The following is a 24,996-nucleotide window of genomic DNA, read 5'->3' as shown; positions in this document are numbered from 1 at the left end:
TTCGCATAGAGGCGTATTAGATTTATACTTTCAACACATAATTTGTCATGTTATCTTCTGTTATGCTTTATGAGTCAGAGGAACACGAGCATGCACTGTTTAAGCTTGATACCATGTAATTCAAAGTTATAAGTGTATTCTTGTTTTTCTGTTTTTAATATATGGTCTGGCAATCCTCACGCTTGTGTCTGTTATCCAATAGGTCTGAATTCCACTTCCATCTTCTACACAACAACAACTGTACACCAATCCCTAAAAAAATTGTATATACTGTAAGTTAATGCTGAACATAGTATTCAAATATTCCCAGACAAAATATTTGTTTTCAAAATATCCGATCTTGCAGTGCAACATCCACCAGTGACAACAGCATTATTTAACTTTTTATGGTTATGTTTAGTTCATTCACAGCATTTGGTTAAGGTTAGGGAAAGATCTCGGGCTGATTTAATACGGAGAAAGTCCACAGACACAACATTTTTATTTATATCGAACCAAAACCATGATCTTTCCCTAACCTTAACCAAAGTGCTTTTGTTGCCTAAACCTCATTCAATTAAAAAAAACAAAAAAAACATTGCCCCTGAACTTAATCCAGCCAGCGAGTACATTTGCCTACAAATTATATTTGCTGTTGGAGTTTAGCTATATAGAAATGTAATTTCTCAGACACAGGGTTGTGGCATCAGAGTCTTTTCCACACCATCATCTGATCTAATGGTCCTTGAAAATGGCCTTGAATCCTGTCCTCATCTAAGCAAAGAGCAGATACTCAGCAGAATAGCCTTTATCTACATTGTATGTGCTGAGGCTGGACCACTAGCCAAACAGTCTTTACTGGCAAGTTAATAAATAGGAGTAAGTTAAATGAATATTTAATCTATGAACATGAAAAATATAATACAAAACTGAAACAATAAAAGTCAGTCGTCCTTAAGCAATGCATTCTCCAAAACACATTTTCAATGGAACCAGTTTATGCTAATGCAAATTTCTCTTTACTTTGCAGCCAAGCATGAGCGTTCAGATCAGATTTGGATCTAGATAAATATTTTATTGTTGTCATGGTAATACTATTACAGTTATTTCATGCCATATGTGAAATGTGAAAGGCCTAAAGCACAATGCTGCATGTGATCTATCTGTGTAGACAGCTTTGTGTATTTAAAACAGAAGTATTATTACCTTCATATGTATTTGAAATTATACTTGAAAACATTTGAAATAACACATTTGGACATCATGGTGACAAAAAACAAAAAAACAAAAAACAAAACAGGGAATATTTCATATGGTCTACAGCAAATCTATAGTAGTTAAATAAATTAATCAAATGGTCTCTATGTAAAATAATACACACATATTAACATGAATCCTTTCAGCAAACACATACAGCAAAGCGAGTGATAACACTGATACATACAGTATAGTACAATACAATCACCTGTCCCTTCCAAAAAGTTTATTTCAGTGAGACACATGATGTGGGCTATGGTGGTTAGTTCCTGATTTCTTTTCAAAAAATATACTGCATATCTATTTATATATTTATATAAACAACAACAAACCTTTGATAATTTTCTTTTTTTTTTATAATTCTAAAATACATCTATAATATTTAGAAACAATATGTACAATTTTCCCCCTTTCATGCAACATTCTTCTAAAATGGAAGAATATATTAAGTTCTGAAGAGGAACACCTGTTTGTAAGGCCAGGGGGGTTAAGAGCTGATAGATTTTGTCTCTTTCTCTCTCTCTCTCTCACACACACACACACACACACACACACACACACACACATACATATGGACACAAAGGACATATGGTTCCAGTTCTGCTTATTGAAGGTATTTGATATTCAGCAATGCTTTTAATGACGTCCTCGTGTCCTTTCACGGAACAGTCACTTGAGCGAGGGCTTTTTCTCTCAGAGGCCCTGAATGATGAATGATGAGTGTCTAGTGTAACGCTGTAATCCATAAGGGAGCTGATATGTTATATAATGTCCGTTAGATGTCCGATAATACTTCCTGCTTGAGATCTTTCACTTTTCTTCCATGCTGCGTTCCGTGCACTCGCTCCTGCTGCGTATGTAAAATAACCGAAACCTTATGAACCCTTTATGGTCTAACAAACCTTGCAGTGTATGAACTTACATGCTCATCAAGGCCTCAATTTGTAAGAGACATGCTCTATTGACATGATTTACCATTCACAGACTTTATCTGACCTAACATCCGTGGAGTGTACTGTTACCTGACAGCTAGAGTAGATTTCATATCCTTTCTCCATGCTTTTTCATGAACAGTCTGAGAGTCACTGAACTCTTTGCAGCCTCCTCTAGCTCTCATGAGCTGATACATGAAACCCTGTAAGTGAGAGTTTTAACTCAAGAAGGTTGACTGTTTTCATAGAGTCCAAAAAAAAAAAAAAAAAAGAAATCTACTAAAGGAACACACTCCAGGTCTGTGGGATCGCTGTGAGCAATGTGCAGAGGAAGACAAGCAATGACGATGAGGGCGAGGAGGAGGAAGGTGATGCTGACGGTAAGTGGTGGTGGTGGTTGTAGTGGCTGTGGACTCTGTCAGGTGGCTGCACTGTGATGTAACCATTGATGATGCGAACCAGCGGGGGAGGCGGGGACTGGACCATAGTGCTGTGGAGAGAAGACAAGAGAGTAAAGAAGAAAAATTAGTCTTTATTCACATTTATCTTTTAAAGGCCCCCACAGACCCGTTTTCTACATCAGCTTCTTACTGTAAATAATGAACGCACAATTCTCTGCCAACATTCTGAGAAGAAAAGTCCCCCCGAAACAAAGTTTTCAGGGGCTTGAAGCTATCATGAGCCATTTGATGTAATTTTGAGAATTACACTACATTGATTGTAATTTTATTGCAAACATTATCACAAAGTTTGTAATTTAATGTTTCAAAAATGGGTGGGGACAGTACAATCTGGCTCTGTGTAATAACTCAAAAACCTGCCCATATTCTGGAGTTAGAGCAGCCGTCTTATTTCCAGACTAACTTCCTTCACTTTTCTAAAAAAAGAAAATATGCAGCACTACCTCTGCACTGCTGAGCCACTGTGCTGCTCTTTGGGATTGAAGGGAAAACCCTGTTGTAGTAGCTGCAGCGGAACAGGCCTCTCTACATTCCTATATTGTCCACAACTGCCTGAGAAAATATGCAGACTGCACAAAGTAAACAATGGAAATATTAATGATGATGAAAGCTAAAAAGGAACATTTCTGGACAGAGGAATCCACAGCACCGACCAATCAGTAGAGACTTTAAACCCCTGAGCGTGCAACTCATTGATCAGCCCATGGCTATAAACCAACCGCCTGCCTGTTTTTGCTTTCTTTATTTTTCTTCTTCTCTTCATATTACATATTCTGCCTGCCCATTTTCTGGCTGTCTCTATTTCTCTCTTTATCTGTCCTTTTCAAGTCTGGCAATTAAATCATTTCTGCTCTCCTGTTTGATGCCGAGCCTGCGGTGCTGGTGTGGTTTAGACTGGGACGAGGCCAGGCAAAACAAACACACAAGTTCCTGAAGTCAGGATCTCCAGATACCAGTGGGCTGCAACAGCAATTTGACACAGCGTTACAACACACAACATTAAAGAAAAGTGACTGCAAGACAGTGTTTCCATTTTTACTGGGATATGTTTTATTGGAAAAGATATTTTGACAAGCATTGTTAAGAAAAATGAAAACAAGCCTTTCATAATTTCTGAACAGGAACAGCCCTAAATTTCCATTATTATTCCTCATCCTGACTATGTCTGTCTGCAGACAACTGAGAGAATGCTTGGGGGATCATTGTGGACAAATGATCTTCAGTGTGGATGGCCCACTGCAATCTCCTAAGCTGGAGAAGCTGGAAAAGCTTGCAGAGTTCAGTGCCAGTCAAAATACGATTGCTAAAACACTCAGAGCCAGTGATAAATGAGCGAACCAGCACATAGCACAGAGATACCAGTGACAAGCTCTAAAGTTTCAGAGAAAGCCTCAGGTTAATTTTTAGGTTATGAAGCAAGTTTATTTAGGTTTGTGGGCCTGGAGAGGCCTAAGGAAACTGAGTGTGACACATCGCTCTGTGGCCATGCATCAAACACAACAGAGAACTGTGGCGCTGTAGTTGCTTCTGTTCCTTGGACCCCCCTCTCTCTTTCTCACTCGGCCACCTTTTCAGACATTAAAATATACAAAGACGTGCACCGTGTACACTTTGCAACATGTGTACACAAACAGTCTGTTTCCTCTCCGCTGGAAAATACAGGCTCTCTCAGAAAGAGAGAAAACATTTCTGCAGACATAATGTACACAAACGCTCACAAACCTCCTCTGTTCCCGCGAAGAACAGACGCTACATGGTTGGATTTTTCTTTCCGTCACTAATTTGGAGTAGTCCGTACTGTACATGTTCATACAGGGCTAAAAATCACTACATGCTTAAGGGCAGAGTCCTGCACTGGTGCAATTTTTCAAACCTGTACCTGCTGCTTAGCTCCAGTTATTTCTGATGATTTCCAAACCCAATCCATTACTCAAAGACTGGAGCAATTTATTATCACGATTTAGAAATCACTAGTATAATTTTAGACTAAATGAAAATAAAAAAGTGTGCAACACCAGACTTTAGTTTCATTTTCTTTTTCGTTTATTTGCTCCTGTTTATTTCCAAAGCGCTCTGTCCACACCCAGTGGGCTTCAGGGTCATGGATCATTCACTGTATCAGAACTGATCAGCTGCCAACAACTTATAAGACGCTGGAGAAGGCTGAGCTCATACACTGCACTCACCTGCTAATAGGATGCATAAGTGCAAGTCGCCTGGACAGACTCTACCTGCTGGTTTATCAGGCTAATACATAGACTACAGGCTACCACAAAAAAAAACACTTTCAAGTCTCTAGTTCTGACCTCCATGTCTGTGGACTGGACCCCAAGGAAGGCCTTGCAAACATGAACACTCCTCCCAGAATGAAGTGTCAAACCCTGGAGCTCGTTACTGCGAGATGGCAGTGCAAACTACTGAGCTTTAATCTAGTATAAAGATGTATAAAGAAGGAAAGATAAGAGAAAGAGCAGCAGGAAATCAAACCGAGCCATGTGGGAGGTACGGTTAATTTCAGACCATTTGGAATGGTAACCTCAGATTTCAAATACTGAGTTGAAATGACATGTCTAACAGTAGCTGTGGCTTTGAAATAGCCAGAGTTTATGTTCCTGCGTCAACAGTTCAAAACTCCATCTGGATAATGTTAATATTAGCCATAGTAAACAAGCGCTATGTTCTGCACAAATTAAGCAAATACAAGGAGTCTGGGGGGCTCGAAATGCAAACACATGGTCCTTCAGGAGAAAGACAAAAGAAACAGAAATGAGAAGTCACAAAGATTAATTTGATTCATCTCTAACTAAAAAGCTAAAACTCACTCACTTTTTCCATGTATTACTTAGCAGCTTTAGGAACATACAGCTACAGAACACGTGATTATAGAGAAAATATGTAAAAGTTTGTACATGATTAATATGAGCCGTCTCAGGTGATTCGAACCCAGATAATTATTTAAAGTTAACATAGTCACCGTGACTTTCAGGCTGATGAATGTGCCCTTAATTTAATGTCCCTCAACAGTCAATGAGACAATGAGGTGTGACGTTAGCTTAGCTGAAGTTGTTTGAGCTGTAATATATACATTTATAATTATCAGTCAGTGAGGGCGTCGTCTTCTCCTTGGGGCCTGTTTATGTGAAGCTTGCATGTTCTCCTTCTGTTTGCGTGGGTTTCCCTCACGTGCTCCTCGTGTTTCCTCCCACAGTCAAAAGATGTGTGAGTTGGGTGAAATGGAAACTCTAATTTGCCCATAGGTGTGAATGAAGGTGATTTTTTTCCATATGTGTTGGCCCTTTGGTAGATTAGGCCTCTCGCCATTGCATGCTGAGATAGCCTATAACTCAGACTGAACAGAATAAGAGGGTGTAGATAATGTATGTATGGATGGATGAATGGATGGATGGATGGATGGATGGAGGGTCAAATTAAGTTTTTTGTTTCATGCCCAGATGCAAACTCAAAAAAAATTAACAACATGGCAGGAGGGGATTCAACACAGCAGATCACACCTTGTGCAGAGGTCTTCTTTTTGTCTGAAAGGTGAGCTTGTTTTGCTGTCCTACTAGTCCCTGCCTGGAGCTACTGTGAGACCAAAACCGGATACTTAGTAGGAATTCCCAGGCTGCTATTTTCACATGCAAGACACTTACACCAGCTAGAAACTAGTTTGGACTTGCAGGGTGTGTGTGTGTATATGTGTGTGTGTGTGTGTGTGTGTGTGTGTGTGTGTGTGTGTGTGTGTGTGTGCGCGCTGAAGTGTGTGCAGACTGCATGAAGAGTATGGTGATGTGATATGGTGGCTGTCTGAGCCTGCGGCACCGCACCAGTTTTATTCTAAAGACAAGACTGCATGACACGTTCCAATTTCCTCTCTGTTCTCACATCCTCTCTGTCTCTCTTCCCTTTTACCATTACACTCTTCTCTTTCTTTTTGACTTCACCTCTGCTCTTTCATCTCATCTTTTCTACATTTGTCCTCATCACTTTATCAAAACAAAGGTCGTTGATGACAAATACACAGAGAAACATGACCCCATGGACCTGTCCTCTTACCTCTCCTCGATGCGAACCCAGAGGTCGTTAAAATGTCGGTGCCGCTGCTTCTTCTGCTTGTTCCTCCTCTTCTTCTTCAGCATTTTCCTCTCCGCTTTTTCCAGCAGCTCCAGACTATCTGGCGGCAGGAACATGTGGGGTAACAGATCCTCCTCCAGGGGACGCCCCTGATCCTCCTCTTTGTGGGGGAGCTCATGGAGGAAAGGCTCCAGGAGAGGGGACTCATCATAGTGGTCCTCAGACTCTGGTCTAGATGATGATCTCCTAGACAATAAACATCACAGAAACATTAGATACTTTTGAAATAGAGGAGAAGAGGCAGCATATGCTGTTCAAATGTTAATATCATCCTTAATATCAACATATCTATAATCAGATCTCTCTTTCTGACACAATATTATCTGAATCCTGGGCTAAAAATGACACTGAGGGCCAGAGATTCCTTAAAGTTAACTTAAGTTTTCTTGAATCTATAGAAATAAGGCTTGCAGCAGACTTGTGAGTTCAGTGTAGACTGTGGATTTCAGATTTTTCTTCTTTGCATTGAAAAAGGAACATTTCTTGTTTGTTTTTTTATATAGTGCCTCAACCTTGCCATTCGCTACAGCTATAAGAGCAAATATTAATACTTATTTTCCTCTGTTTCATTGTTGTGTGTCCTTGTCAGTGGGGTGAAATATGCACCAAAAGACTAGCCACCCTACCTCACCATGAGGATTTTCATTCTGTATCCCACCTGAAGAGCTGTTAAAGGAATCCTCAACCAAAAATGCATCTTTCACAAATGGATAAATGTAAGAGAAATGGATTACGCTACAGGAGTGGTTTCAATGGATGTTTTGATTTTTTTTTTTGCTACGAGCTTTGGTTTCTTTTTTTCATTGTAACTATTGTGAATCCAAATAGTCTTTAGAGTATTTCTAGAGGAGAGGAGAGGAGAGGAGAGGAGAGGAAAGGAGGAAGTCTTGCTATGAACAGGATGCTGTGGATGTTCCAAGGACCAATATTAAGTCTAATAGAGAACATTTCCAAGATTTTCTGGAAAAACAAATTAAAGGTCCAGAATGGGAAGTATAAGCGCAAAACCAAAACTCATCTGTTTGATTGCAAACACTTGCGCTTCTGATGAGCTGCTGGCCATCTCTAATGAGGCCAATAACTATCTTTTACAATCACCGTGCATGAGGACACACAGACATACATGCACAAACCCACATACCCTTTCAGAACAACAGACTGACCTAAACCCACACTGATCATAAAAACACCTGCAGCTCCACAGAATATATTTACTGCAGATATATTAAAACAAGCTAAAGCTGCAGACCCAGGTTTTGCGTGAATGTGGAATTCCAGGCATTAACCCACGGCAGCAGCCGGGTAAGAATGGGTCAAATGCGTGCTCATCTCAGGCTCGTGATCCCGCATCAAACACCGGGTTTGTGTTTGAAAGTCGATTCACTCATTCATTCCCTCACACACAGAGCAAGAACACTGATCTGCACTGAGATAGCCACCCGCACAGCGCTGCATGGTAGACTGCACTACATGCTTCACAGCAGGAGGTATGAGTCCTGCCTTGGTCGGCCTTTTCAACAACTCTTCACCGGTGGCCGGTGGGGATTTTGTCAGATTTATCTGCAGTACAATCTATTTGGTTTTTCTTAAATAGCAGAAGACGAGAAAATGCCAAAGAATGAGAGACATCAATGAATGCTTTTTTCTTGTTTTGTTTTTTTTTTTTGTTGTTGATATGATCCAAACAAGAGATCCCTGTTTGGAAATGCTGCACCTTATAGTGGCTGATGACAAGGTGATGTAGCATTATATTAATTTTACAAGAGGAAAATAAACTTCTGCTAGGTGATGTTTATTTAGTTGTGTATGTGTGACCTTGTATTTATAATTGTTATCATAAGTTTTCTACAGTACTGGTGAAGGACTGCAACATATAGTCAGATCAAACTTGATTCACAATAAAGGTTTGAGAGACACTGTTCAGTAGGTTGAGGGTGCTGGGTGAAATGTGTCATACAATGTAAAAGATACTTTTCATGGAATATTGCCTGAACAAAATAAAAATTGCACAAAGCAACTTTAATCTAATATTAATTTTTAAATATTATTTAAAATTATTATTAATGCTTTCGGATGGATTGATGGACTTATTTCATACCACGATATCACCCAGTCACAGTTTATGCCTTTCAGAAGATTGGACTGAAGCCTCTATACCTCTATCGAGATCTTTAACTACACTGAATAAGGCTATAAGACAAAAATATGCAGTGTCTCTCAGTTGTTATCAGTATTAAGCTAATGACGAGTCAGTAGAACAGTTGAAAGCTTAAAACTAATGGAGGTAATGGTTAAAAACAAGCTTTTTATTCCTAGAACACAGTGTCTACACAGAAGGTGCAGTGTGGGCAGTGCGTTAGCAGAGCAGCAGCACGTCAGGAGGTGTTCAGGCAGAGTAATGAGTGTAGGTCACCTGTGTTTTGGATGTGCTCAGAGTCCAATACAAAATCAGTGTGGTACAAAAAAAAAATAGACTTGAAGTGTAAAAATACATTTAGGGGTGTGTAGCATGAGTAAAACTCAAGCTGTTAAGCAGCCTGTGTAGACAGTTGGATTGATTCAAATAGAAGTTTCTGACAATAAAACCACAGCTGAAACACTTTCTGTGTAGACATGCTGTAAGAATAACAATAGTGGCCTGGGCCTGGCTATTTATTTTCTTTTCTGTGATCACCAGCTTCCACACTAAAATGAGCCTCTTATGTGATTAGCAGATTAGTGGTTCATTGCCAGTATAGAAACAAAATAATTAACTCCCCAGTGTCAATGGAGCGGCTAAATTAATAAAACTATGACCAACTTCAAAATGAGACGATGAGACAAATACTCCTCTTTAGGGACATTTGGGGAGAGTGAGTTATTATTTGCAGACAACACATTTCTCACAGGGGCTGAGGCAGAACTTAAACATCTGTTTTGGGTCTGCAAATGAACACAGACCAACTAAGGAGTTGCGCTTACTTGGAAAATGATTTCCCATTTGAAATCCAGTCAGTGAAGAAGTTGAGAGAAATATATACTCCTGTCAGGGCCGTGAGGCAGCAGTTGCACTGTAAAATGTGGCCAGGACATGAAACCTTACACCCATTTAAGTGATAAAATATGGGCTTTTGACTTTAACAGACTTGTGTTTTCAGAAGAAACCGTAATGTGCAACAACTATGGAGAAACATAAGCTTTTCTTCCTTTTTCTCCATCCGTCATCTCTGTATTTCTCAGTTTCTCTGCTCTTTCTCTACTTATGTCTCTATTATTCCTTCTGCTTTTTGTAGAGAATGATGACCTAAAAATTAAATATTCCCAAACCAGCTCATAAAACTTTCTGAAACAAGAGTAAAGTCCTGACCAAAATGGCTCCTTTATCTTTGACTGTGAAATACTTTACCTGACACGGTACGTGTCAACATAGATTTTTGGGAAATCAGTCAAAGTAGAAATATGGTGAGTTGGATTTCTTTTTCTTTTTTTTTTACTAATTTTATGATCAGAAAAAAACAAGTTGAGTGTTACAATTTTGTAAAATTAGAGGCTCATATAATATTAAGGGATTAGTTACATTTGCACAATGTATTTCCACAATAAATCACAAAATCCACTGTGTTAAATATATATCACTAGATGTGTGTTTGTGTGTGTGTGTGTGTGTGTGTGTGTGTGTGAGTGTGTTTTAGCAGTAAATTTACCTGTTTATGGGCTGCCCAGCAGGGGTGTGCTCCACCTCGTATCCCTGGCGACGGAGCACATCAATGACTGTATTGTTGCCGAGAAAGTGACCTGCAACCAAAACAAAAAGAGAAGTGATGACCTCCACTTTTGAATGCTAATGACGAGTTTTATTGCGAGCAGATGGAAACAAGACATTTACCGTGACTCTAACTGCATTGTGTCATAAGAGACAATAAGAAAAGTATAACCAAGTTTCTGTATGTATGATTTTAATACAGAAATACATAAAAGTGATGGAGCCTACAGAACAGCTGTAGATCTAGCTCACAATGACACACACTCTGAAACACATACTGAGCTAAGGCAGGGGGAATAATTTCATATGGTTCATGTTGTTTTCGTGCTGTGTTTGAAATACTGGTGTGCTGGATGTTACTGGTTAGCCTAGCTTAGCATAAGCACGGCTAATTGTCCAGAAGTAGTTACAGCATGTATCATTCTTTGAACATACAATGTTCAACAAGATACAACATATTAATTGAGATTTAGGGTTGTTTGTAAGTGTAATTCTGGTCGGAGCCAGGCTAACTGTTTTGATGCTAAAAGCTAAGCTAATCTCCTCATAGCTTTAGCACTCTATTTCACATGAGTTGCTTCAATCTTCTTGTGTAAGTCTTGGCAAGAAAGTGAACAAGCTTATTTCCTAAAACATCTTTTTCTTTAACTTCACAGGACAATTTTAACACATATACATCATCATGCTTCTTCTTTCCTCTTCTCCTCTCTTTGTATGGATTAATCTTTATCCACCACCGACCCCACCCCATATCGTACCTCCTTTCCTCCCCTTCCATTTTCATCTCTCTATTCTCCCTCATCCTTATCTCTAACTTCCCCTCTTCTCTCTTTTCCTCTCTTTCTCGCTCTGACCCTCTCAGCTAGGTGAAGTGGGGGCATTGAGGCTTCAGGTTGCCATGTCAAGAGGTCTCCATTCTTCCCCTCACTCTGACAAAAGGGAGCAGGGGACCATTGTTTGGGCCTGCTCAGCCGTGGCACCACGGAGCTGTGTAAACAATGAGCCCCGGCACTTTAATCTGGCCCAGAGCCATCGATAGAGAGAGGTTGGCCTACATGCACTATGGGTGCCATGATGCTACTCCATCTCTAGAACTAATAAGTGTTGGCTAAAACGATGTATCTGTATGTACCTGCAATGGAAAAGTACCAAGGGGTTGCTACTGCAAAGGGAAATGTCAACATTTATTAAGTTTTTCTAAAGTTAATATTCTTGGTATATTCAAGTGAATTTCATCTGCTTAGCCACACTGAGAGGATCGATGTCCCACAACTATCGGGCTTGGTGGATATTTAACCTTGTATTGTGTTTACATAGAAAAATATGTTTTACCTTTTATCTGAGTTTGGGTGCTTTTACCCAATTTAGGTTCGCTAAATAATCTAAGAACTCCCGTGAGAGAATGTCCCACAGTTATATGCAAAAGAGACATGCTTTTATTTCTATTTTAAGCAGTAATCTTTATCAATACAGGTGGTCAGCTGAACGTGAAGCCGGCAGCCCATAAACTCTCCATGGGGGTTGGAAAGGAGAGCGAGGCAGAGAGACAGAGACAGAGTTTTCCAGCCTGCTCACGTTTAGAAACAACTCAGCGTGATTTATGTGAGTTTACGTCAGGGGATTAAGGTGGGACAAATGGAGCTGTTCAGCACAATGCAGGGCCACAGAAGGGTGGGCGGACTTCGAAAACTTCAAAGGGACACACAACTACGCACACTGACACATGCACACACACATGCACACGCAGCACACACACACACACACACACACACACACACACACACACACAAATACGTACGTATGTGCTAATTCTAATAGTATGTAAAGCATCAATTCTAACACATCCCCAAGGGCTCCAATGTGCTCTTGGGGACTGAGTGTGTGTTTGAAGAATTGAAAAAAAGTAATGCTAATATTCTTGTGACTGATAAAGATATTTAAATCTTGTGGCACAGCACAAAAACTTTTTAAAAGGTCCTATTTCTTTTTATTATCATTTTATTAAATGGAAATTTGTTTAACAAAGAAGAGGGATGAATTTAAGGCAAATACAACATTGCAAGCATCCCAATGAGCACCATTTTAATGGGCAGTGTTCCACCTTAACAAGAACATGTTTCATACATGGAAAAAAAGAGCAAAAAACTAAATTCAGACATCTTTGATTCAGAATGATTAATGCCCTGAAAGGACGTAGAAAGTGCAGGAGCAGTAAGCAATGTTTCGGAAGGTCTGCATGTCCCTGAAACTGGGCCTCATGTATGATGTGGTCTTTGGCAACTGACGTAACAGTCAGGCTTAAATACTGTGTGCCAGGTGATTTGTGACAACTGCTAATAACTGGTACCAAGCAATGTATTATTCTTAGTTTGTGTGAGACAGGAAGGAAAAAAAGAACAGACTGCATGTGCAGCTACAGAAAAGAAGAGGAAGTGTCCCTATCAATTGTAATAATAATAGAGTTTGTTCATTTCAAATGATTTGCACACTATGTGTGTGTCCCAACCCTCCCCCTTGTGGAACTAATGTAAACTCTGGGGTAAAAGACGGCATTTTCAGAGCTTTGGGACTCACACTGTGACTCACTACACAGTTAAATTACTTCCACATTTACTTTTCTACTTGAATAGTTCCATATTTTCTTCAAAACAAAGCACACATGATAACTGTAAAAATGCTGATGTTGTGGAGCTAACACATGAACATTATGGCATCCTCCTGCACTGTATTAAGTTTGGTTCTGCCACACTGGTTTCACAGATGTTTCCATTGCATGGCTTTGTTAAACATGTTGACTCACAGAATCACAATCAGTTTTTCTGGTTATTGGTTGTCTCACGGCAAATCAAAATGAAAACACTTTTTTGTACCCGGCCTCTAAACTCTTTGAAATTATGAGAGTCATTTCTATAAATCGCTTCAATAATTTCTTTCTAATCGTTTTGATCCTTAGGATATTAGTTTCCCACTTTAAGGCCCAAAACGTGTCGCTTCAGTGTGGCAGTGTGGTTCTCTATAAGAAGCAGCAGCACTCACATTCACTTAGGCTGCGGCCACATGTTCGAGCCCAACCCACAGTTTAAGAAGAATGCTTCTGGAGTGACACCTGTGACATCTGACATATATTTCCACAGATTATTTATTTAGGCCAATTTCATACATTTTAAATCTGTAAAATGGGCCAAAAATGTGCACACCAATGCACAATATGCTCACTGTATGCCTTTCCAGGAGCGCTGAGAGAGGGGAGATGGCAGAGATAAAGACCAGAGACACAAGTGAAAGCTCTCATTCACAGCCCTCTCCCTACATGCAGCAGCATCCATACGTGGGACCACTGGGTTGGAGGGTCACAGATTAGCTCATGTCATGGTTATAAAAACTTACAGTTTTTATATGGTTACTGAACATTACTATGATGTGGCAGCTTTTATAAAAGTCTACAACAGAGTCTAACGATGAATAAAACACAACACAAAAAACACTGGTCAAAAAACCTTGCCTTCAAGCCTTCTTGTGACTCCACTTATAAATCCAACGGCTACAAAATATGTGTTTGAACTAATTTGCTTGGCCAAGTACGTTTTGGACAAAACATAATTCCTGCCTTGATTATATTCAGTGGAAATGATTTTTCCAGTTGAGGAAGTGGAACGTTCTTGTATTCCAGATTAGATGCAGGGAGGAGGTGGGGGGGGTGGGGGTGTATGAAGCATGACTTTTACACCAGAAATCAGGGTTCACATAAGGTTTGAGAAAGATTGTGGCTCTTTATTAAATTTTTAAAAAGTCGGAATCTTGTGCTTCAAGTCAAAGTGACATTCTCCAATATTTAGCCAAGACCACAGCCTTTCCCCAAAGCTTGACCAAGTCTTTTATGTTAGCATAACATAAACATTAAATCATTATTGATGCTTTGGTTGCCAGGGGTGGATATCATAATGTTAACAACGAAATATGTTGACCGCAAACATTCTGCAGATACTGTACATTTAATACAAATGTTCCCTTGTCACTGAGAAGAATGTAATCTGGCTACATTTTTTTTCCCCAACAAAAATTTATTTATTTACTTAAAGATGCTACTTTTGTATCTCATCTTGTAATTGATGATTCTTGCTTAGTTTTGTATAAATGTCTCTTACTATAGCGAGAAACCTTTCCCATACCTAACTGCCACGCATGCATACTGTATCACTGCCTTGCCATGGGGAACATATTGTTTCAATTTGACAATATAAGCGCTGAATGTGAGGGACAGGTTGGAAAAAGTGGAGCTGTAAATTGGAAAGAAAATGAATGATACGTGTCTCTTTCCTAAAACAGATTTGTCTTGATTTGACACAAAAGCTTTCTGCACACCTGCGACTCAGACAGAGAACCACAAGATGAGAACCACGGCGGTATTCGTCCTTAAAAGACATCCAGTCTCCACAATCAGCGGCTCAAATTATTAGAACATATGGTACGCCTTAAACAACGTTCCTTTTCCATACACATCAATATTTACATTTCAACTTGTAACCAGGGCCCGAGCAGCAGTTCTCATAACATTACAGCATGTTGGATAAACAAACCCTACAGGCAGCACTGAGGCCATGCTGCCTCATATAGCCTTTTCTAGCTGTTTATGTACACATGTTCCCTGCTACAGTGAGCTCGCTCCAGCAGCCCATTATCACCACCACTGAGCACTAAATTAAGCTTTTCATTGAAAGAGATGACAACGAGGTGTCTGGTGCTGTCTTGAATCTTTAGCATGAAGTGTTTTAGCTTGTTGATGTCACCGAAGACTGGTTAGAATATTGCTGTGGTTTGTTAGGCTCTCTATTCTTGTGTAGCTGCTTGACACTACAGTCGTTTTAGGAAGATCAGTGGTGCATACCTTACAGTGCACACAGGCAGAGAGAGACCTAAGCTGTTCAAACTATATGCTATAGTCAAAACTAAATAATAAGACAGAATTTTAGCTTCTGACATTTCTAGGACATTGGAAGTACCAACCAGCCCAAGATTTTACTGGAAAATCACTGTTGTGGCTCAGCGAGCTGCTAACAGTCAGGCAAAACCTCAGTGTCTTCAACTGTAAAGGAGACGCAGCCATCCATAAACATGTCAGTCAGGTCATAGACAAATAACAGGAAAATTATTGGTTATCCACTGGCATAAAGATCATACAGTCACCCTGGTGTTTTTCAAACAATGCCAGCTCTATATTAACACACATATCGAGTGTCTGGAAACGCAGGCTCTGCTTACATCGCGCTTCTTCTTATCCCTGGTTGAATCATGCTGTTTTATGTCTTTGACAGACACTCAATTCCTCCCTGTATTAGAATTAAACCTAATATATTATCAGTCATGTGTCATTTGTTTGAAAAGAACTAGACACTGTTGGCAACAGTCTCAAAACTGAGACAATCTGATTTAATGCTTTCAAGCTATTTAAGAATAATTATATGTGGTAGCATTTTAACAGAGTCTGTCAGTCTTTATTTCATTATTCTTTAATGATTTTAGGTAGGATGGACTAAAATGTACATAGCAGACTGTATTTTTGGATGCTTTCTTAGTGGGTTGTTTCATTCCTGGCTTGGTGTCCAGCAGATTTTCTTTTATAGAGACAAGCAAGATTACAGCCATGCAGCTCTATGAGGATGTGCTGGCACAGCAACGCTTGCAGCTGAATACCACGCCTTTACTAATTTTGGTAATTAGCAAAAATTAGCAAAAGTCTAGATGAAAAGTTGGTTAATCTTAAGGGGAATATGAATAGCTCTACCAAATTTCATGGAAATCCATCCAATGGCTTTCAAGAAATTTCACTCAAAACCATGAATGTCAACCTCACAGCGCTAGTGGAAAAGTCAGGGGATCACCAAAGTTCATTAGCATTCAAACTCTGGGCGCCATGGATAGCTGTACCAAATTTCATGGTAATCCATCTAAAGTGGTGGACCAACCAGTAGACCGACATTGCAATCCTGCTAGTGCGGCTAAAAACGTTAGAAGGCGACAAGATGGGGGTACATCAGAGAAGCAATAAGTGTTTATATAAAGTGATCTTAACCACAATTCAATTACTAGAAAGCAAGAGTATATTTTTTTAAAGTGAAACTTTCATACTTCGCGTAATGCTGCCAACTTGTGGTGTTGAGACCTAAGAGTCTCTTAATGTTAATATAATATTCATCCTAGCAGGCACCAAGGTTCTTTACCACTGGATGGGCCATGGAAAAAATACTTTCAAAAATGAATGTTTTTGCCTGGAATCAATTTAGTATGATGTTACTTGTGAATATATGTTGTCAATTTGATCCCAAGTCCCTGCAGGATAAGGATACCGTTAATATAATGGTATAGGGTGGGATGTGAGTAGCCAAAACCAAGATGTATATGGTTAAATTAGTCTGCACATAAGCAAAAAAAAAATATCTTCCACTGTCATTGGTTCAAACCAGTCCAACACCTACAACATATAAACTTTAGTTCCAATCTGTTGCATCTCTTAGTTCTCCCTCCTCTGTGCTGTTTCTTGTAAAAAGAAATAGTAGACTTTCAAAACAAAACCGCATATGATTTAGCCCACTTCTGTGCATACTGTAAGGATATAAAACATACATATACAGATTCACGTAGAACCGGAGAGGTCCGGTCTAAGGGTTAAAGCGCAGACTGAGCCAACCTAAACCTCCACATGTTGTTTTAGTGCTTCTACTGCTCGGTCGTTAATGACCTACTGTATGGGCCCCGTTTCTGAAGATGATGTCACAAGTTCCTTCAAAACTATGACAAAGTCAATGATCATTTCAAAACCACATTTTTACCTTACGACAATATTCTAGAAACCTGGATGAGAATCATTTACAGTATGTGAACACATGCTATTGTTGCCCACAAAAAAAATGTAGAAATTATTGTGAATAAATATATATATATATATATATATATATATACTGTATATATATTCATATTTTTTGTTCAGGCATAGCAATGTTTATTTGAGATACAACTGATGTTTTTGGAATCCATGTGATGAATAATGATGTATGATGTGATTTCAAACAATAAAAGATGCATGTCACCTCACAAAGTTTTAAAATGGCTATGATAGCGGAGATAATCTTGACCACTTATCCTAAGAATCCATTCAAATTCTCCTCAGGATATGATTTTGAGTGTAAACTATGATACCAGTGATAGTAGAAAGCCATGATAAAAGACAGCTGTGATGTGACTGTGTGAATTTGAAAGACACAAAACAACAAGCCGAAGGCACGAGAGACACCTCCGTCCCATGAAATGAGCCTTTCTTAAGTCTAGCCAAAGAATGCTAACATCTCGACCGGCACCATAACATTTCTCTTTCTATTTCTCTCAGGCAAAGTTCAAACACAGGCTGGATTAAAGACGTCGTCTCTTTATTGTAAAATTGATACCAATCACTGTTTCATAAACAGGCGCAGGCTGCTGAGGAGGAGACGGATGGAGGGGAGAAGTGAGACGCAGAGACAAGCAGATGCAAATTCAACATGGAAAGAAAAACAGGAATAGAGACAAAGGGATAAGGCATGCAAAACAACACAGGAATGTTAAGTCGTCAGATGCCAGACTGTGATAGCTGAGGATAAGAGCATCCTGTAAGACCCTCAGTGTAGGAGTAAAAACACTTCTGTACTGAGAACACATAGACTGTATCTTGACATGGTGCCCATGTAAAGTCTGTTACACGAAACAGTAGTTGAGTCGTGGCTCCTTGAAGCAGTATCTCACTTTGGCACGCAGGTTTTCCAACTATTTTTTTTTTTCATCTCTGAATGTCTTTACCCAAAGTTAAACCAAGACAACTGAGTCTAGGAAATGCAAATGTCTGGAGGATGTAGATGAACAGCTTGTCTCTTAAAAACCCTACGTCAGAAGACTTCAGACATACAGTAGTTCTTATTGTAGCAGAGGAAGCGTGAGTCATGGCTTCCTTCACTTCCACCTCATCTGTAATTTTTACACCTTGTTGTTTATCTCTAATTTATTGTCTTAAAGTAGCTCAAAGTTTCTAGGACTAATGTCACAGCCCTAGACAAATGTTTAAGATTAATGTTCTCTTACAAAGCATACAGCTGTTCTGCGTGGTATTAGTGGAAATGTGACAGGGATGATGGGAGAGAGGTGGTGTGTTTAGCTTACTAAGCAAACATGAAGAGTAAAATCGCAAGTAAAAAGTATAATTTGCTGCAGTTTCATTTGCACGAGTGAAAATTAAAAAGATGGATCGTTAAACATCCCCACATTTTAATGACTGTCTTGGTCTGGTTCTTCTTTTTAAAGATATGAATCATGTTTCACCGTGTTTATCATTAGTGTGGAAACTGCTAAAGAGTCTGCTTGAAGTTTCTCGCGATCGTGCTGAGCAACTTCAGCTTTTGAATTTATGCTGAGAATAAATGTGAAACAGAGCACGTAAGAGGCCTGTGGTGTGAGGTTGTTTTTTAAATAAACCCTCACTCAAAATTTGTGGTGGCACACAGCACTTTGGAGCCGTGTTAGGGATTACATCTGTCAGGCTGCAATAGTCTCTACACTCTCAGCGCAGTGCTCAGTTTTGCTCTCTCTGCCAAGAAATTATGGCGCTTGAACACACACCAGCTCATTCACTGTGGTCGTTATGAAAGAGTGATCAAAGTTAGAAAATTCTGTAAAAGTGAGCAGTTCTGACAAAGTAAACCGGAGCACTGCCAGCTCTGAATGTCCCTGCCACTGAATGTCTCATTTTACTTATAACCCGGTCTCAGAGGATATTCTTACTATAAAAGCAAGTGAAAGGAGATTTTATAAGCAGTTCAAGAGAGGTGGAGGGATACCTGCCCACCTGACCTCAGGTTGGCTGAAAACAGGTTTTTTTTTTTTATGTAAACCATAAAAGAGCCGGCATGACCAGTAATGTCAGTCAGATCCAGTTCAGATGTGTCTACTGCGGCAACACAGAGCCATATTCAAGGCTCCGACCACTGATCCGCTGTCTTTACATTTCTAGTTAATATTTCAAATCTTTCTTTCTGCACGTCATATTGATGCACAGTAAAGAAATATACATAAGCAAAAGAGGAACAGTTTTTTTCTCCTGCGTTTTTCTTGATCACATAAAAATCTACTATTGCAATATAACAGGTTGTTATTGTTATGAATTCTGCCAAATAGAATCTTCATTCTTATTCCTTTTTTATTATCATTATTGTGAGTCTGGTTTAGTGTGTTGTTCCATTACAGTGATGTTTAAAGTGGCTATCTGAAAGTTTTCTCTGCAGCCAAACGTGATGGTGATTGGTGATTGACAAGAGCTTCGGCAATCATTGTCTTTATGATGAAAGAGGTTATAATACGCCCTCTGAACTGCTATTGGAAAATGACAAGACGGGACCTGGCTAGCGTGTTAGCGTGCTAACTGCAGTAGAAGAACAGACGTGATAGAGACAAGAGTTAACGGTGGCGTTGCTTTCCACCTCTGGAGACAGTTGTTGGTGAGTAAAGGAATAAAGTTTGATGCTGAACTCGTAAAGTGGTAAGTAAACAGCTGTTAATGCTAACGCTGGCTATGTAGTGATAGTAAAACTTATAGATAGCTCCTTTAAGGGAATAGAGAAACAGAAAAACATATTTCTGATAATAAAAAAATGAGTGTATTTTTTTTCTAATTGTTTGTTTTTGCTTCTGAATTACTAGATAATATTTCACCTTTAGGGTTGAAAAAGATGAATTGTTGATTCAGAGGAACTAGTTTAGTAGCGGTAAACCCATTACTGTAAAGAAAAGGCCCCAAAAAGTTATTTTAAATTGTTCAAAGATACAAATTGAACTGAAGCAGGAAATTGTGATTGGCCTCTATCAGACAACGCAACCAACGAACCGTTTTATACTTAAGATCAACTACAGACACACGTCGTGCACTGGAGGTTTGATCACAGTCATTCAGCTCATTCAGCCAACAGGGGTCCTGAAACTTTAAGACTGTTTCTTTTTGTTTTGTTTTTTGTTTGTTTTCAAATGTGTTTTTGCTCGTCCATACCTGCCAAAGTGGATTTCTGCAGTTTGCATACTACTCAAGGCCGCTTCCTCTGAAAACACACGTACCCCTGCAAACCCCACATCCTGCTGCGAGTCTCTGCTCAGCCTTTCAACTGTTTCAGTTCAGAAAAAGGATACCGAAGGGAAGTCGGACGCCTGCTCACTTTTTGAAAGAAAAAAAAAGCATTCCACATCGTAGTTTTTCTCAGATGTTTTCTCACAGAGCTTCCATCTAAAACATGTGGCTTAGAGTGCAATTTTGTGCCTATTTAGTTTGAGTAATCTGCAAGAGATCTCCTAGATGTCCAATGAGGCCTGCGTATCATCTGTGATTTAGGTCTAGATTATAACTAAGAGCAGATCCACAGGATAGAGGCCTGTAAATTCTCACAGGCTCTGTTTTTGGCTGTCTTAGCTCATGCGATCTCTCCCCGTGTCACTGTCAAAATCTTGTTTTTTTTCTTTTCGTCCCTTTTTATAGTTTTTGTTACTATAACCCTATTTTTGTCTCTTTCTCTCAATTACCCTTGTGTTAATCCCGTTTCAGCCATAATCAGTATTTCCTCCGACACTCATTAACTTGTTAACCAGGGGTCTGTTGCGGATAGAACCATGGGCTCGGTTTTCCAGAAAGTATCCTGCTTCCCCTGCAAATCCCTCTGCATCGTGACAAAACAAAGGCCAAATTTTACATCTGCACCAACAACAGAATCTGAAACAACCTCAACAAAAACAGAAAATCATGTTTTTCTGATTACAATCTCTCATTCGCTCCAGGCTTTCAGTGACGCAAAACAGAAGTTACAAAACCTACTACAGCAATTTCAGCACAAGTTAATTAAAACTGAGCCTGTCTGTGTTGAATCCAGATTTTTTTTTTTTACAGCAGTAGTAACAGAATAGTTTTCACATAGCTTTCTTTTTCTTTCATTTGCAAGTGACTCTTGCAGTTAAATAAGTAATTTCAAGAGTCTTATAAAACAGCCAAAACCATAACTATGAAGAATGCCATCATCAAAAAGACCATTTCAATTACATATATTCTTTGCAATTTGGCCTCATATCCGCATAAAAACAATGTTTTAAAGTGAGAAAGGAAGTTTCAGTTACAAATAAAACCCATATCTGTTTAGACACTGACCCAGAAACCCTAACTCTAAAGAAATAACTCTTATACTGTCCAACCACGATGCCAAATACATCACATGGTCTGGATGTATAAATATAATAAAGCCAATTTGAGTATAAAAACTCAAATTAGTGCTCTGTGGCGTTGCAGAATCCTGCGTGGCTTCTGTGATGGTAAACACGGCCAACAACACAGGCTCTTTCATACATTGAACCAGAAAAATCTCTGCTTCAGCTAAACAAAAAAGTATTCAATAACCCCAAAGTGAGAGAGAAAGTGGGAGAGAGTGGAAGCCACAAATCACACAAGTCATGTTTTCCTCTGTCTCTTCATATCTTCATCCCCTCTAGGCAGCGTGTTGCTCTCCTTCATGTTTTAGCCCCAAAATGAAAAGGGACAGCTCCTTCATAACAATTCCCACTCAGAATCATCAATAGATGCACTGCTGCTCGCAAGCCAAAGATATAATTTTCCTTTCCCTTTCCCCTTTCATATAGGAGTGAGGTATTTCTGGTCCAAATGAAAGTTTAGCCCCTGGGCAGGCATGTAAAGAGCCCGTTCCAGGTGCATAAGGAAATACTGCTGGGTCTGAATGGGATCAGGGGTGAGGAGTTCAACTCTCTCAATAAATCACAACAAGCTGTTGTGACAAGCGTTCACTGCTCTGACTGAAAGAGAAGTGTGGCCTATATGAGCTATGTCTTTCGAGTGCAGAGACTGAGGCCCCTGACCCGATGAGTGCAACAAAACGTATATGTTTAGGTGCTTTTCACTCAACAGCCAGTTAGTTTTCCAAAGTGGCTGACAGGTTTATCCTCCCATTTAAGGAGAGACAGAGATGTACCCATGATGCATCGCAGATGCTCCTGACATGTTAACATCCGACCGGTTAAATGTTTTTCATGTTTATCTGGTTTGTATTTAGGGTTATAAATATGCAACTAAGATTACAGGCTCTTCTGAGGAGGAACAAGATCAAGAGAAAGGCCCACGCAGACGGACTGGCAAACACCGACAGCAACATTGTCCAGTGACCAACACTGGCCATCTGTTGCGACAGATATATTTTAAAGCAGAATAAACAAAGATGGAGATGAAGAGCTGCAAGTCACTGATAGGACACCAAATAAAGGTAATTTACTGGGCGCTATGGCTAAAATGAATGCCAGTATACTGATGAGATTTTTCTTTAAACAAGATCATTTTGTTGATTGATTGATTATATCATCAAGATTAGATTTCATGTAAATGTTCTAAAGTCCTAAACTATCTTTCAGCAATAGCCAATCAAGGTATTTATGTACATGGTGTATGGTAGTTTTCATTGCAAGTAGCAGACTTCGCCATTCCCTTGATACATTCAAATGCGCAAGAAATTTGTGCATGGAAAAGATGCATGCATGTAAAAAAAAAAAACGTTCACTCTCATGCAGTCACCACAAATGCAAGTTACCACTAACGCAAACTTAACATTTACTACTTCAGCTAGTTACACTTAAGCATTCAACTGGTGGAACACAGGGCTTTTATTGTGAAGCACAGGAAACTCAGTGTATCTGAGTTTGTATTAAAGTCTTCGATTCATTATTGACTGACACGGGTTTGTTTGGCTGAACTGTAAACTGATACTTCTGTTGTATTTCTCACAAAGCTGTAGGAAGCCACATTTGCTGTTACCGCCAGTAACCACAGGTGTCACTTAACCAATCAGGACTGAAAGTTTATGGATCACAACTTCCAATTGCCGGTCTGAAAAATGAATTAGTGGAGAAGGACAAAAAACTCCCCTAAACTAAGAACAAAATACAACAAGTTACAATGAATTAATCTTACATGATGTAACTTTAAAAACTGAAGAGGAAAAAACTTACAGTTAGAGCATAAAGGTGTCATTCAAACTTAAAATCCGGGACTTAATCCAGGTTTGGCAGACGGTTGGCCCCTGCCTCCCCTACCAAGTGTGTGGTAGGTCTGGTCTGGATTTTAATGGCGCTGTGTGACATGTGTGTACTCATGTCAGCGGCTGCCCCAAACAGTTGTAAACTGGCTGTTTATGAAGGTGAGGTGTTGTGAAAAAGCACCACATTTTTGACTTTCACACCACCAGAAAAAAACGGTGAAGCCGGGCAGCGACCGCAGTGATGTAGTGCTCAGTGTGAAATCACACTGGAGGGATTTGGGCCAGGTATGCAAAAAGTTTGGCTTGGGGATTTAGAACAGAGTTTGAATAGGAATACCCAGTCAATCAGCTATAACTGAGCCTAAAATATTATACACACAGGGGTAGTTAAAGCATAGTTTATACTGTATGCTCAAGGCTTTAGAGAATCATCTACGAATTTTCTTAAGACTGCTTGCTAAATGAGATTAAAATGAGTTTATCCAACACTGTCTGACAGTGTCATATATTCTGCATCAGTTTGTTCCAGCTCTTTACTGAAGCCTATGATGTTTACACTGAGGGAAAGACTCCGTGTTTTTTAGTGCTGCACCATTCAATGTAATGGAAATATTCTGGTCTATGTCTTGTGCATCACTGTAGACACTTTTCTGAACACGTTGGCACGTTGGTCTATTTGGTATCTTTACAAACTCTCCAATAGAATTCAACATAAAGTTGTGCAGCTTTCAACAAAGTTTGGCTGCGTTTGATTGTATTTGTATTTTTGTGAGAATAATCTTAATTTAATCAGTTTTGCAGTTTTACTTTTAGCACAGTTTTCTATGTTTATATATCTGCTCTTTTGCAGATAACATATACGATTTGATGCTAAAAGTGGCTCTGCACTAGAGAGCAGTTCAAATAAACCACCTTTAACACATATTCAGTCTAATGACTCCTAAACTGCAGTGGACTCAGTAAGTACAGTGTATTAAGTGACTATTTCCCCGCTCCAGCACCGAGAGCTACCCACACACTGACAAGTCAAGGTGCTCCGTGTGAGTTATGAGTTCATGTCAACCTCTGTCATGAGCCGCAGCTCATGGGGCCAAGCCATCCATTTATTACAGCCTACCCACCGCACATCACAGCTCACTAACCGAGGGGTATTCACTTTAGCGCGGCCCTACCAACCTAAATAGCAAAAGATCCAAAGGCAAACCTTAATTGTCTGTGAAAAGAGTCAAACATTTCAAAGTACAGTAACCGTTAGAGCCTGTCAACCACACTGGTAATTACACAGCCGCAAATATTTAAATTTGTGGTTATGGAGCGGAGTTTGAGGGGAAACATGATGTGCTAAGCAGCTTGGGGATAAGACTGAAACATGGATGCATTCAAGTTCGGCCTGGAAAAAAAAT

At 39.5% G+C, this 24,996-nt stretch overlaps 1 protein-coding gene across 1 annotated transcript in view; it reads right to left on the bottom strand.

Annotated features, from left to right (window-relative positions):
- Positions 1-1,033: 1,033 nt before the first annotated feature.
- Positions 1,034-24,996, bottom strand: part of trabd2a (TraB domain containing 2A) — a 58,379-nt gene continuing 34,416 nt past the window's right edge. The window contains exons 5-7 of the mRNA XM_023403401.2: positions 10,447-10,537; positions 6,686-6,949; positions 1,034-2,658 (exon numbers count right to left, since the gene is read on the bottom strand). Of these exons, the coding sequence (XP_023259169.1) occupies positions 2,448-2,658; positions 6,686-6,949; positions 10,447-10,537 (566 nt within the window). The 3' untranslated portion in view covers positions 1,034-2,447. The remainder of the gene's footprint in view (positions 2,659-6,685; positions 6,950-10,446; positions 10,538-24,996) is intronic.

Source organism: Seriola lalandi, unplaced genomic scaffold (genome assembly GCF_002814215.2).
Source record: "Seriola lalandi dorsalis isolate HSWRI2012SDOR001 ecotype SW California unplaced genomic scaffold, Sedor1 jcf7180002054133, whole genome shotgun sequence".
Taxonomy (NCBI): domain Eukaryota; kingdom Metazoa; phylum Chordata; class Actinopteri; order Carangiformes; family Carangidae; genus Seriola; species Seriola lalandi.
Note: the sequence above shows the minus strand (reverse complement) of the source record. Positions and strands in the feature narration are given on the sequence as shown.